The following is a 14729-nucleotide window of genomic DNA, read 5'->3' on the forward strand; positions in this document are numbered from 1 at the left end:
CTCTCGAATAGACCAACTTCCTCATGCATGGGTTAGGCACGGGCTCATACTTATAATTCCCACACTTGCGCGGTGAGGCAGAAAGATCACTTCAAGTTGGAGACTAACTTGGGCAACACAGAAAGTTCCTGGACAGCCTGAACTACGAGGTGAAGAGCTTGTCTCAAAAGTAACTCATCAGGGTGACAGTGTTTGACTCCTAGTCCTCTGGCATGAGACCCAAGAGGTAGAGAGAACTGGTTCCTACAAACTGTCTTCTGACATCCATATGCACACCATAGGGTGCATGCGTGTTTGTGTGTGTGTGTGTGTGTGTGTGTGTGTGTGTGCATGCACGCATACATACATATGCACAGGCACACACATACACACATACAATTAAATATAATAAAAAGATACAATAGCTCGTGTCTATCAACAGATGAATGGGTAAATTACGGTATATACTTACAATGAAACATTAGTCAGTGTTGTAGTTTGTCTTGGAGTTCTCTCTGAATTTGTAAAATAAAGGCAAGAGCTCGAGATTTGGGCAGAGGGAGGAGTCAGGAGAGGGGAGGAGTCAGGAGAGGGGAGGAGTCAGGAGGGGGAGGAGTCAGGAGGGGGAGGAATCTGGGGAGGAGAAAGGAAAGAAGCGAGGAGAGAGTTGTCCTGGGAGAAGGAGAAGCTGGAGACCTGACAAATAAAAGGTGCAAGGGATGAGGGATTTGGGAGCTAGGAATAGGACAGTGTAGGGTGGATCTGCCCAATCTAGACGCTAGATTGTTTTCATATTAATTGAGTTGCGTTTTCTTTGTACTGGCGGATCGGGTTGGAGAGGAAACTGCAACAAACTGCAACAAGTCAGCCTTAACAAGGGTGGGGTACCAACACATGCCACACCTTAGGTAAACCTCAAAAATATCATGCTTAGTAAATTGACGAGGCACAAAAGTTCACACATTATCTGTTTATAAAGAAATGTCTGTTATAGTTTGGGTATAAAATGTCCCTGACAAGTTCATGCACTGAACACTTAGTCTCCCGTTGCTGTTGTTGTTCTGGAAGGTTCAAGAAACTTTAAGAGGACAGGGACCTAGGGGGAGAGAGTAAGTCACTGAGGGATACGTTCTTGGGAGCTGCGTCTTGTCCTGGCCCCCACTCTCTTCTTCCTGTCTACCAGGAGGAAGCAGCTGCTCCGTGTTCCCACTCCCATCCTGCTCTGCCCCATGGGAGGCCCAGACATAGCACCAATGACCATGGGCTGAGCCCTCTGAAGCTGTGAGCCAAAACTGATCTTTTCTCCTCTAAGTTGTTCGTAGCGAGACGCTGCTGTTGTTGGTAGTGATGGTGGGTTTGTTTTGTTTTTTGTTTTGAGACAGGGTGTCCTTATGTCCCTGGGCTGGCCTGGAACTCTCTCTATAGACCAGGCTGGCCTTGAACTCACAGAGATCCACTTGCCTCTGTTTCACAAATGCCACCATTGTGATTAAAGGTGTTCGCCACCATGCCTGGCGAGGGAATTTTGTCACAGTGACAAAAAAATCGGACTGACACCATGTCTAAGAATTAAACCCATATTCACAGTGAGCAGACTGACATTGCTAGGGATATGGAGTGAGACGGAAGCAGAGAAACTTCCTAATGCCTATTTGTTTTCTTTTGTGGTGCTGAAAATGTTCGAGACCGGAGAGTGCTGATGGTGGTACAGTCTTATGAAGGTTAATTTTATACCATGCATACATTCACACGGATGGGATTTTTCACGGGTTCACCTCACCTACCTTCCCATGTCTCTTGCCGTGACACCAGTGGCCAATGTAGGACACGGGCTGCGTGCCGCACTTGAACATACCGAATCCGTTCCTCATGCCGTTGACCACTTCTCCTTCATACGTGCTGCCATCTGGCCATGTGTACACGCCATGATTCATGGGGATGTTCTTCACAAAGTCCCCCTAAGACGAAATGGCCACGAGGATGAGAGGGGAAGGCAATGGAGGGACTCACACCCAAGGGCTGTCCGAGAGTGTCCTGACCACACTGACACTGCCCCTGGCTTTTCTGTGGAAGTGGGAGATGTGCCCATCATGTCCTCGCCCTGTGTTTCCCATCCCCTCACCTCGTGTTCTTCCACTGCATGGGAGTCCATGCAGAATGAAACACTGGGAAAGTTTCATTTTCACCAAGTTCCAAGAAGCAAGCAGGTGACCTGGTAATGTGGTGACTGCCAATCCTGACCTTAACTTTAGACTAACAGGGTCCACCTTGGAGCGGTCTGGATGATCGGTAGAGTACTGATCATCCCCAGGGTACATCAAAACACTCTGCAGATGTGTTAGTCAACAGCCCACCTCATGGGCAACTTCTGTGTGTTAGCTGAGAGCACCTTCATTGTGAGCAGCTCACGGTGATGTGAACCACGGCCTGAAGCTGGTAGAGTGGTTCTGTTGGTAATAATGGTAGTGGTCCTGGGCAGTGAACCCAGGGTTCCCCACATGTTAAGCGGGTGCTCTGCCGCAATTCACTGGGTGATCATCAGTCAGCAGAGGACACATCCACTGAGTCTGGCCACTAGCCAGACGGCATCTTGGCGCTACCTGGCTCAACAAACCCGAGGCTACTTCAAGAGACAAAAATCCCACCCACGAACACTTTTAGATGGGTTGATTGTGGAGGGCTCTGTGCTTGCAAAGGAGGACCCCCCCCCAAAAAAAAAAAAAAAAAAAAAAAACCTCCAGAGAATTTCCAGAGACAGCGAAGCACATGGATCTGCCTGGCAGAATCACCATTCAGGGATCTGAAACCTTCCGAGTTGGCAGCAGGCTAGAAGGTGGGGGTTGCACGGAAAGGGAATTCTCTCAGGAAACTGGGTCCTAACACCCTGTTGAGGCTGTTTCCCCAGGCCCCCCTAAGCAGAGAATCAACCCTCTCTCGAGGTCCCTGTTCCTCTGCAGCTCGTGTCCGTGTCCAGCTGCCATCTGAATCCATGTGCTATGTGCGCTTGCCTTGAATGTCCCTCACCGTTTGTGAACTCTGCAGTGGAGATCTCAGAACAGCACTTCAGGCACTCACAGGCTTTGTGGGTGGGAGCTGAAGCTGGCGCCATCCCAGAGGACAAATCTGTTCTCATAAGCAGTTTAAAAATACCCGCTTTCCCGCAGCCCAGCAACCCAGATGGTTTTTGTGAACCCCCGTAATGGAATACCTGCTGTCAGTAAAAAGAATTAGCTTTGCAGGGTTGGGTATGGCTTAATTAGTAAAAATAAATAAAGGGAAAAAGAGACTATATACTGTGTTCATATTAAGCATGAGAGAGTAAACGTACATATGTGCAATGCATGCAGAGAACACGTAGATTACCACCAAACTCCACCCACGTGTGATGCGAACACATGGGACATCTCTAGAGTGACAAATAAAGCCAGCTCTGGTGACTGGCAGGCCCCCGGTACAGTCACCGCATTATTACATGAGCACGCAGGTGGACCTCTGCACCCTTCTGTTCTCTCCAGCTCTGCTTCTGTGCTAACACTTACCTGTGCGTTGGCTTTTCTTTTTCAGAAACAGCATCTTAGTACGTGGACTGAGGGTGTCCTGAAACTCAAAATCCTCCTGCCTCAGTTTCCCAAGTCCTGGAATTCCCTGGTATTAGTCGTGGCTATGCTAAATTACTTTGTTTTAAAATTTGGTTATTATTTTTTTTTTTGAGAGTGAGTGTTTCAGTATGCAGCCTTGGCTGTCCTAGAACATGCTCTGTAGACAGGGTTGGCTTCGAACTCAGAGATCTGCCTGCCTCTGCCTCCCGAGTGCTGGGATTAAAGGTATATGCCACCATACCTAACTTAACTTACTTTTATAAAAACAGTATACCTAGAGGGCTAGAAAGATGGTTCAACAGTTAAGAGTATGAGTGTTATTTCCAGCATTTATATCAGCAGCTCCCAATTGTATGTGATTCCACTCCAGAGGGTCCAATACCCTCTTCTAGCCTCTGAGATTACCTGAAATTAATGGATATAATATCTCTCTCTCTCTCTCTCTCTCTCTCTCTCTCTCTCTCACACACACACACACACACACACACACATATACACACAGACACACACAGACACACACACACACACTTTAAAAAGTAAAATTAATTCTTTAAAACACAGTGCAAGAAGTCGGCCATTAAATTCTACAATCAATGTGTGACAATTCTTACTCATGCTTTACCTCGTATTTCAATCCGTCAGCCCAAATGTAAGTCCCCTGCCCGTGCATCAGTCCCTCGGAAAACATTCCCTAGGAGAGAAACAACAGCAACCTCTCAGATGGGAGCTGGGTGGTGGGCACTTGCACCTTGATCGTGGCTGGAACCCTGCCCACCCCTTTACCTGCAGGGATGTGCTGGCTGGCGGCAGCAGCAACAGCAGCAGCAGTGTGGTGCCCACTCTGAGCCTGCCCCGCATCCACAGTGATCTATCCTGAGCCCAAAAGGATCCAAGGAGGAGTTTTCAACTTCCCTAAAACCTAGATCTGATGACCACAGTCATATTCTCCAAGTAAGCTGCTGGGGAAAAAAATCTCGAACTGCAGTTGAAAAGAGTTCAAATACTTTTGATTTTTGCACAACCTAACTAACCAAACAAAAAAACTATGTATTTTATTTTACAAGTTATTTACACTAAGTAGATCCAAGTAAAACTATTATCCAACTAGGGGACACATTACGTTTGTGTCACACTTTGTTTTCTCTTACTAGACAGTATCAGTGTACATATGCACATAACTGTGTACCGACAGATGTGCGTGTGTATGACTTCAGCTCAAGGGGCTCCAACGCCCTCTTCTGGTCTCCATGGGCATCTGCACACACGTGGAACATGGACATACACATACGATTTTAAAATCTTTAAAATGTATTCTATTATAATAAGCACATGGTTTTGTAATCTGAATGGATGAAATGTCTTAATCATGGTCTACAAGTAAAGGTAAAAAAAATGAAACAACTCTTAAAATCTAACAGTAATGGAACAATTGCATCTAGCAAGTTTTGCGCGTTACACAGTATCACAATTAACTGTCAGGTGAGCCAGGGGTTATCATTTTCTCCGGGGTGGAGGGTGGGGGGTGGGGGGGGGGGTGGAGGGTGAGGGGATGGTGGGGGGCTTCATTTTAGGATGATCAGAAATTCTGGGCTGTCGGGTGATGGCCCACGATAGGATGGAGATGTTTAAGACCACTAGACTGTCCACTTAAAAAGGTTAAAATAGGGGTTGGGGATTTAGCTCAGTGGTAGAGCGCTTGCCTAGGGGCATAAGGCCCTGGGTTCGATCCCCAGCTCTAAAAAAAAAAAAAAAAAAAGAACCAAAAGGTTAAAATAACAAAGGTTGTATACGCTTTACAACACATCAAAAAAATTTAAAACATATCTCGTATTTTGGTGTGGATCCTACAGTGATTAAAGCCATAAAATAATACATAAACATTTGCAAGTGAAAACAACTCAAACTGTAATCTGCCGTTATGTGATTAATATGTAAAATATTGATGTTATCTATTTAAAGAGTGAAAGAAACAGTGCTGAGTGCGTTTATCACGAAACGACAGTGAAACTGAGGTTTTGCCCTTTTTGGTTCATTCGTTTTCATGTTTTTGCAGGGGCAGGGATGGATTCAGGGGTTTCGGCATGTCAGGCAAGTGCTTTACCACGGTACCAAACTCTCAGCTCTGAGGCAGGAACCTGAGGCAAAACCCATAAAGGAATACTGCTTGCTGTCTTCCTTATCCGGCTTTCTCATCAGCACAGCACCTCCTGCCCAGGGAATAGCACCGCCTACAGTGGCCTCCTATGGCCACAGTCAACACAATCCCCCACATACGTGCCTATAGGCCAAACTGATCTGAGCCATCCTTCAACTGAGACTCCCTTCTTAGGTGACTCGAGGCTGTGTCAAATTGACAGTACAAACTAACTAGGGCAGCCTGTGCCTTAAACCAGTAGACAGAATCAAACAGACAGAAACTATTTGGGGGAAAGAAGTTAGATTGTTACTGACATTTACTGTGTAGCCAGGACGGAAACAGTTGCGTGTAGACTAGCCCTGCAGTTTTTAAAAAGACTACCTCTCCCTGAAACATACGGTCTAATGACTATTTGCATAGCGTTTGCATTATATTTACGTGTCATTTGCATACTATTTGCTCTATATTCAGTATTGTAAGTTGTGTAAATATGACAATGAATATGCAGGGGCAGTGGGGTGCAGATTGGTGGTAGAGCACTTGGACAACATACTCAAGGCCCACGATTCAATCCCTAACACAAGAAAACAAACAGCAACAATGTATATGGGAAGAGTGCGAGCCTGCGTGCGTGCGAGCCTGCGTGCGTGCGAGCCTGCGTGCGTGCGAGCCTGCGTGCGTGCGAGCCTGCGTGCGTGCGAGCCTGCGTGCGTGCGAGCCTGCGTGCGTGCGAGCCTGCGTGCGTGCGAGCCTGCGTGCGAGCCTGCGTGCGTACGAGCCTGCGTGCGTGAGAGCCTGCGTGCGTGCGAGCCCTGCGTGCGAGCCTGCGTGCGTGCGAGCCTGCGTGCGTGCGAGCCTGCGTGCGTGCGAGCCTGCGTGCGTGCGAGCCTGCGTGCGTGCGAGCCCGTGCGTGCGAGCCTGCGTGCTGGCATCCATTCGTTCGATATGAATGCAGCCCTGAAAAAGGCAAGAAGAGGCAGCCCTGGAAAAGGCAAGAAGGCATCATGTCCCCTGGATCTGAAATTGAAGGCATTTGTGATGCTGCCATTCTGGTGCTGTGAACCAAACACTGGTCTTCTGCAAGAGCAGCAAACATTTTTTTTTTTTTAAAGATTTATTTATGTGTTATATATATGACTGCACTGTAGCTATCTTCAGACACACCAGAAGTGGGCCTCAGCTCTCATTACAGATGGTTGTTAGCCACCATGTGGTTGCTGGGATTTGAACTCAGGACCTCTGGAAGGGCAGTCAGTGCTCTTAACCACTGAGCCATACCTCCAGCCCCGCAGCAAACATTTCTAACCAGCGAGCCATCTCTCTGGCCCCAGTGTTATGTGTAGGTTCTTTGCAAACCCTGCAACACTTTGCAATCCAAGGTGGGTATCTAGCTTATGGGGGACTTTTTACTTAGCGGCAAATTGATGGCTTGGCAATAGTTAAAAGTCAGAAAAAAAAGGTAATATCTAAAATAAGTAATTCAGTTATACTGAGTTATGCTTCACCTCAAGTAGGTAGTTGGGGTTCAGGATAAAATCAGTGTGCAGTACTTCTCATGGTTTAAAAGGAATCTGTGGAATTCGCGCAAGCCTTGCAAATCTAAGACTTTCAGCCTATTCCTTTCTCCCAGCCCTGCTGGCTCCGATCATTATGACTCACATGGTAGGTGTTTCCGCCTTGAAAGACAGCAAAGCCTTCTCCCTCATACAGTCCACGGACTTTCTCCCCTTCGTAGCTACAAAGAAATGGCATTGAGACTCATGAGTGGTGTGGGTGTTAACTTATAGATTCCCAGGAGCATACACCTCTTAGTGTGATACACGGGGTATAGCAGGTACAGAATTTCTGTCTGGGGAGAGGGGCCGGACATATTCTGGATCCAGAACTCAATGATAGCTGGAGGATACAATGAGTGCATTTAATATCCTGAACTATACATTTTACTTTATTTCAATTTTTTTTTTTGGTTCTTTTTTTTTTTTTTGAACTGGGGATCAACCCAGGGCCTTGCGCTTCCCAGGGCAAAGCGCTCTACCACTGAGCTAAATTCCCAACCCTTATTTCAATTTTTTAATGTGTGTGTGTGTGTGGTGTATGTGTACACATATAAGTGAATTGGAATCCTCCTTGACTGCTCTTTGAGGCAGGGTTTGTTAATCAAACCAGAGCTTGCCAGTTTGCTTTGGCCATCCCATCTCAACCCTCCAAAGCTGGAATTAAATACTAGTGGACCACTAGGCTCACCTGGTGTTTATCTGGGTTTCTGGGGATCTGAACCTTGGTCCTTGTGTTTGTCTGGCTAGCAATTTAATCACTGAGCCATCTCACCAGTCCCCGAATCACACAGTTTATGCATGTTTTATCATGCTCAAAATATTCTTGAGGGGCAGGGGTGATGGTTCAGTGGTTAGAGCACCGGTTGCTCTTTCAGAGAACCTGGCTTTGACTCTCGCACTCCACATGATGGCTCTTCCGGCTTCTATGGGCACCAGACACACATGTGATACACAGACATGCAGGTAAACAGTCATATACATAAAATAAAAATAAATAAATCTGTTTAAAACGTTCTGAAAAGTTTTTTTTGTTTGTTCAGGTTTTTTGTTTGTTTTTGTTGTTGTTTTTTAGGGAGCTGGAAAAATGGCTCAGTGGATAGTGTACCTGCTGTGCAAACACGAGGACCTGATCTCAGATCCCCAGAATCCACTTAAAAGTCAGGCGCAGTAGCACACATCAGTCGGTAAAATGCATACCAGGAAGTGCGGGGACCAGAATTCAGAGCCCAACACCCACCCTGAAAATAATGACTGTCTTGGCGGTGGCGGCACACATTTTTAATCCCAGCACTTGGGAGTCGGAGTTCGAGGCCAGCCTGGTCTACAGAGCGAGTTCCAAGACAGCCAGGGCTACACAGAAAAGCTCTCTTTAGGGGAAGGGGGGACTGAATAAAGAAAGGAAAGCTAGGTAATGTGGTGCAAATTTGTGACTCCAGCATTTCAGTGCTGGGGAGACAGAGGCAAGAGGATCCTTGGAGCTTGTGGGATAGCCCATGGAACCAAATCAAAGAGTTCCACACCCACACTAAAGTGTTTTTGGAAACGGGGAATTGTAGGATCATAAAACTGGTGGTGGTGGTGGTGCACACCTTTAATTCCAGCACTAAGGAGGCAGAAGCAGGCAGATCTCTGAGTTTGAGGCTAGCCTGTCTACAGAGAATTCCAGGACAGCCAAGGCTATACAGAGAAACCCTGTCTGGAAAGACAAAAACAAATAAAACACAAACCAAACCAAAATAAAAAAAGCCATGTGAGGATTCACATGGTCCCACCACAACACACTTTCATGGAACATTCAGTTTACAGGGTCTGGCCCAGTCAGGCCCCGGAAAGTTACCTTTCCACTATGAGTTTGGTCAGGATGGGTTCTTCATACTGAGTTTCATCTTCACTCTGGTACGTATGTTCCGAGTCTCTTTTGGGGGTTTGCTTGAGTGGTGTTTCCAATACCGGGATGACAGCACTGGGGGCCACTTCCTGCTTACTGGCACTGCTTTCTTGTTTAGCCGCTTCTGGGTTATCAGAGATCGAGGAGGGAGAGCGGGCTGACTTATCTCCCTTTTTGTCTGCTTTTTTCTTTTCTTTCACCATGGCCTTTGGAAGATGTCGGAGTTTTCTTTAGATGCAGACTTAGCCAATGATTCCTTCGGTAGACTGCAGTTTTGTTTCAAAGCATGGATGGGTTTTACCTGAAAAATAAAAAAAAAATTATATATATATATATAAAGACCTGGTTGTTTCAATTGTCAAAACAATTAGCCTTGGCTGGAGAGATGGCTCAGCGGTTAAGAGCATTGACTGCTCTTCCAGAGGTCCTGAGTTCAAATCCCACCAACCACATGGTGGCTCACAATCATCTGTAAGGAGGTCCAATACCTTCTCCTGGTGTGTCTGAAGACCGTTACAGTGTACTTATAGAAAATAAATAAATCTTAAAAAAAAACTAGCCTCAGGGCACTACAACATTATCATAATGACAAGTATGACAGTTTATGTAAATAATTAAATTCCAACATGGCACAGATTGGTGTACCATGTTTCATATCAGAACCATTGTGAAACACTGTTTCATTTTTTATTATATTTATTTATCTATTAATTTTGTGCATACGAGTATGTGTCGGGGCATGTGTGTACCGTGGTATACATGTGGAGATTAAACAGCAGCTTCCCGCAGGTGCCTCTCTCCTTTTCTCATCTATATCCTGGGGATCAACCTAGGCTGTGTGGCCTGGCAGTAGTCACCTTACCCTTTGGCTGGCTAATGTAGTCTCGTGTGTTTTCAAACAGTGCCGCAGTAGGAATGGTAGTCCTCTGTGGGTGAGGGTCTGCCTCAAAAGCATGAAGACCTGAGTTCAAATCCCCACCAGCCACATCAAAAGCTGATGCATCCCAGCAGTGAGAAGGTGGAAACAGGAATCCTACAGTTCATGCCTAGTTTAGTTCGATGGGTGAGCTCCAGGTTTAGCGCCAGGCGGTTGGGGTGGGAGACATGACCCTTTTGGCAAAGACGCTTGTCACAAGCCTGACAATCTGTTGACCCTGTATGGTGGACGGAGAGAACTGACTCCTCTTGCAAGTTGTCCTCTGAGCTCCCCAAGTGAGCTGCAACAGATGCACTCCCACACACATATCACACACACACAATAATAATTGATAGCATTAATAGTTATTATTTAAAAATAAAATACAAATTAAGAAAGCATCAAGTGCACAAAAACATAAAGACCCCTGTATCATTTTAGCGGTGTTTAGGCAAACTGCTTCCGGCCTCGGCTGCCAGATAGAAATAGTAGTACCTCGTGTGAGAGACAATTGTGATTGAGACTATGTAATTCAGGAAGGTGGATACAGAGGGTGATTGTCATTTCATGCTTTTCGGTTCGAAATCATTGGCCGCCTATATTCCACAGCCCTACAGCGACAACGTCTCGTATGTGTTTGCGCACGAAGCTTGAGCTCCCCATTAGATATCTTCCATTATCCTGCTCCATCTTGTCTTTTGAGACAGGGTTTCTCACTGACCTTTGAGGTCACCAATTAAGCAAAACTAGCTAGCCAGGGAGCCCTGGGTATCCATCCTCCTGTGTCTCCTTCTCAAGCATGCATAAGCATGTCGGGCTGTCTGCATTAAAAATGTTTCTGAGGGTTGGGGATTTAGCTCAGTGGTAGAGCACTTGCCTAGCAAGCGCAAGGCCCTGGGTTTGGTCCCCAGCTCCAAAAAAAAAAAAAAAGAAAAGAAAAAAGAAAAAAAATGTTTCTGAACAGTTTATGATTCTCATGTTTGTGGGTGTTTTGTTTGCACATATGTCTGTGCAGCACATGCATGCAGTGCCCAGGGAGGCCAGAAGATGGTCCCTTTGAATTGGACTTACAGACGGTTGTGGGCTACTATGTGGATGCTGGGAATTAAAGTCTTTCTTCGGAAGAGCAGCCAGATGCTCTTCATTTAATGGCTGAGCCATCCAGTCCCAGTTTCTCCGCATTTACACGGCGCTCGGGATTAAACTTGGGTCCTCATGCTTACAATGACTCCAGAGTCCAACTTCTTAAACCGTGGCACAAGATCTCATACGGGAGTACATACATGAAGAGAGGAGTCATGAGAATCCAGCAGGAAAAGGTTTGTGACTGTACAGCCAAGAATGAATTCAAAATCAAACACAGTGAATCCAACACGTTTCTGGCAGGAACCCTCCTGGGTTGTATGAGACAACTTCACTGTGTTGGTTTTTTGCCTTTTAAATGTGATTGTTTTTGTTTTAAAATTATGTGTATGTGTGTGTGTGTCTATTGGAGGGTCTGTGCATGGGAGTACACATACCCTCAGAGGTCCCAAAAGAGGGGTAGGGATCCCGTGACTCTGAAGTCTAAGTGACTGTGAGCCACTCGACGTGGGTGTTGGGAATTGAACTCTGGTCCTCTGGAAGAGCAAGATCTTAATCACTGAACCTTTGCTCCAGCTCCATCTTTGTTCTTCGCACTCGACATGTGGACTTTGCATGGTGTACGCCATCATACCACGCAATGCCTGAAGCACCGCGGCTCAGGTTTAAGACTGTTCCATGGTATGAACAGCAGGGTCTTACTGTACACTGTTACTTTTATAGAAAGACAATTTAATTACAGAAAACAAAGGCATCGTTTCCCCACTGTCATTCCTGTGTGTATAACTTTGAATAGATGGCTTTAGAATGTTTGACTTAAACTGGTTTTTTTTTTTTTTTTTCAAGGCAGGGTTTCTCTGGGTAGCCCTGGCTGTCCTGGAACTCGCTCTGTAGACCAGGCTGGTGTCAAATTCAGAGATCTGCCTGCCTCTCTGCCTCTCTAGGGTTGGGATTAAAGGTATGTGCCATTACTGCATACCTTAAATTTTTAAATTAATTGTGTGTGTGTGTGTGTGTGTGTGTGTGAGTGTGTGTATGTGTCTGTGTGTGTGATCATGATCAAATAATGGGCACCCTTAACTGTTGAGCCATCTCTAAAGCCCCAAGAATTAATTAAATGAATATAAACAACAGGCTAGCCGATGACTTAGGTCAAGGCATGATGACCTGAGTTCAATTCCTGGAATCCACATTTGAAGGAAGAGAACCAATTCCTGCAGGCTGTCCTCGGACCTCCATATGTGCAGGTGACCCACTAGCTACCGCCCACCCCATTAAATAAAATGGGGGAAAAATGAAGCATTGGGGGCCAGCATTGAGAACACTTGCTCTCGCAGAGGGTCGGAGGTCAGGTCCCAGCATTTATGTCTGATGGCTCACAGGCATTTGTAACTTCAGTTCTGAGGCTCCAACACCCTCTTCTGGCCTTTGTGAGTACCTGCAAGTGGGTCTATTTATATGCCCACGCATAAATAAAAGTGAAAAGTAAACCTTAAAAAATAAATAAGCACATAATTTCCTTAGTATGTAAGTTCGTTTTATTTTAGCAAGTGGTACTTTTATATGCATCCCAAAATTATTTAAAAATAAACTTTACTGGGGTTGGGGATTTAGCTCAGTGGTAGAGCGCTTGCCTAGCAAGCGCAAGGCACTGGGTTCGGTCCCCAGCTCTGAAAAAAAGAAAAAAATAAACTTTACTATCAGTAAATATTTGTTGAGTATGCCTAGTTATATACTAAAACCAAGGTTATGCAAACATTTCTTAGGAAAAAGGGGGTCAACTGGGAAATTCGAGAGTAGTCCTGCTGCAGTGGTTCTCCCCACTGGTGGGGCCGGAAGGGATAGGATGAATTGCAGAGCTGAGGGCAGGGTGCCAAAGCCAGGGTTTTTCATACCACTCAGAGACTGATCTGGTTCATGGTGTCCCACTACATTAGGCAAGCAAGAAATCCTGGGGTGCAAAGCAATCTGGCCCGCGTCCGTGCATCCTGGGGGTGGATAGAGTGGCACTCCACGCCCGGCTCTGCTAGGCATCCTCACTCGCACCTCAGAGCTTCTCTCTTTCTCTAACACTCCAGTCCCCCCCACCCCCCAGCCCCCACACCTCCCCTCCACCAAGGCTCCGATGAATACCAGCAAAGCCAGCCCAAGCTGCTCTCAACTCTCAACTTGAACAGCCATTTACTCTAGGCTTTCTGGTCCTCTATTAGTGAAATTCAAACTACAGATAAAACGAACTTGTTTCTTACCGTGATGACCCCCACCACCACCCCACCCTATTCTTAAGGTAGTCAACAGTATTATTGCACCTAAGGGCAGACCCACCTTTTTTTCTGGGCACGGCCACAGTACCAAGCACGTGTTCAAGTCTTGGAGACTAAGGAGGGAACTGGCCCAGGTCTTTACCTTGGTGCTACTCACAGGACTACTTTAGGGTGCTCACCCACTTGCTCTGGCCAGGCCTGCAGATCCAAAAGTGGCATTGAGGAAGACTTCGCGTCCGGGGAGCTAGGTGGTCTCTAAGCAACTGCCACAAGCCCCGCCTCCGGTCCTCTTAAAGGGGCCACATCACCAACACAAAACTGTAGAGCCTCCAGTTTTAACATGCTGGATTTTCAAGGCAGGGAGGAATTAGCTGGGCACTGGAGCTGGATGTTCTTAGCCTGGATTTTCCAGATCTAACTGCAAACTATGCAACCTCCCTCAGCAGGTCAGCTTTTGTTTTCCACCATTGCCTTAAACCAAACAATGGCTTAAAGCCAGTCTTACCAGAGGTTAAGTTGCAGGCCTGGCTAACTTGGAGGGTTCCAGGGAGCCTGTATACTTGTCCTCTACTTTGAAGAACGAGTATGACTGACAGTGTCCATCAGACTGTGCAGGACAATCTTCCCATCACTCCTTAGTTCCTTCTCAAGAGGCCCCTTTGTCACATAAAATGTGACAGTCACAGGTTCTAGTGATCAGAAGCAGACTTTTTTTTGACGAGGCACTACTGTATCTCCTATGACCCCTAACTTGCAGCGTTCCTGTGAATATTACACTAGACCCTGTGGACTTGTACCAGCACTGTGTATTTAGAGACAGCATTTTGGTATGTAACCCTCACTGGCCTGGAACTGCCAGCCCAGGATGGCCTCAAATCACAGAGATCTGCCTGCCTCTGCTGTGCTGGAATTTGCAGGGCTGTGCCACCCTACCCAGCAGTAGCATGGATGGACTTTGACATAACAAATGCAAAAGCCTCTACCGCCTCCTCACACACGAACCATGGCAGACCTCTTTCCCAGGAGGCCCAGAGCACAGAGGAAGCTGGAAGGGCAATGGCCCACACCAGTCATCACTCTTCTAACTTCCACCTGGACTCTACAGGAGCCATTTTTATTTCTGTTTTTCGAATGGACAAGATTCCATGGAAACAGAGTAAATTTACACTACAGCACACTAAATTTTCTTTTTCCGCTCCCTGCTTCAGCCCCAGACCTGGCCTGGCAACTTCCACTCTAGCTGCACTGAAGAAGTTTAAAAAATAGTGGCCCCAGGCTAGGTGTGGTGGTACCTGACTTTAATCCCA

At 46.4% G+C, this 14729-nt stretch overlaps 1 protein-coding gene across 1 annotated transcript in view; it reads right to left on the reverse strand.

Annotated features, from left to right (window-relative positions):
• The window catches only part of Rsph10b (radial spoke head 10 homolog B), a 48935-nt gene extending 35259 nt beyond the window's left edge, over positions 1 to 13676 (reverse strand). The window contains exons 1-5 of the mRNA XM_032886962.1: positions 13484 to 13676; positions 9109 to 9460; positions 7375 to 7450; positions 4201 to 4269; positions 1764 to 1937 (exon numbers count right to left, since the gene is read on the reverse strand). Of these exons, the coding sequence (XP_032742853.1) occupies positions 1764 to 1937; positions 4201 to 4269; positions 7375 to 7450; positions 9109 to 9362 (573 nt within the window). The 5' untranslated portion in view covers positions 9363 to 9460; positions 13484 to 13676. The remainder of the gene's footprint in view (positions 1 to 1763; positions 1938 to 4200; positions 4270 to 7374; positions 7451 to 9108; positions 9461 to 13483) is intronic.
• Positions 13677 to 14729: the final 1053 nt, after the last annotated feature.

The sequence above is a fragment of the Rattus rattus genome, chromosome 16 (assembly GCF_011064425.1).
Source record: "Rattus rattus isolate New Zealand chromosome 16, Rrattus_CSIRO_v1, whole genome shotgun sequence".
In the NCBI taxonomy this organism is placed as follows: domain Eukaryota; kingdom Metazoa; phylum Chordata; class Mammalia; order Rodentia; family Muridae; genus Rattus; species Rattus rattus.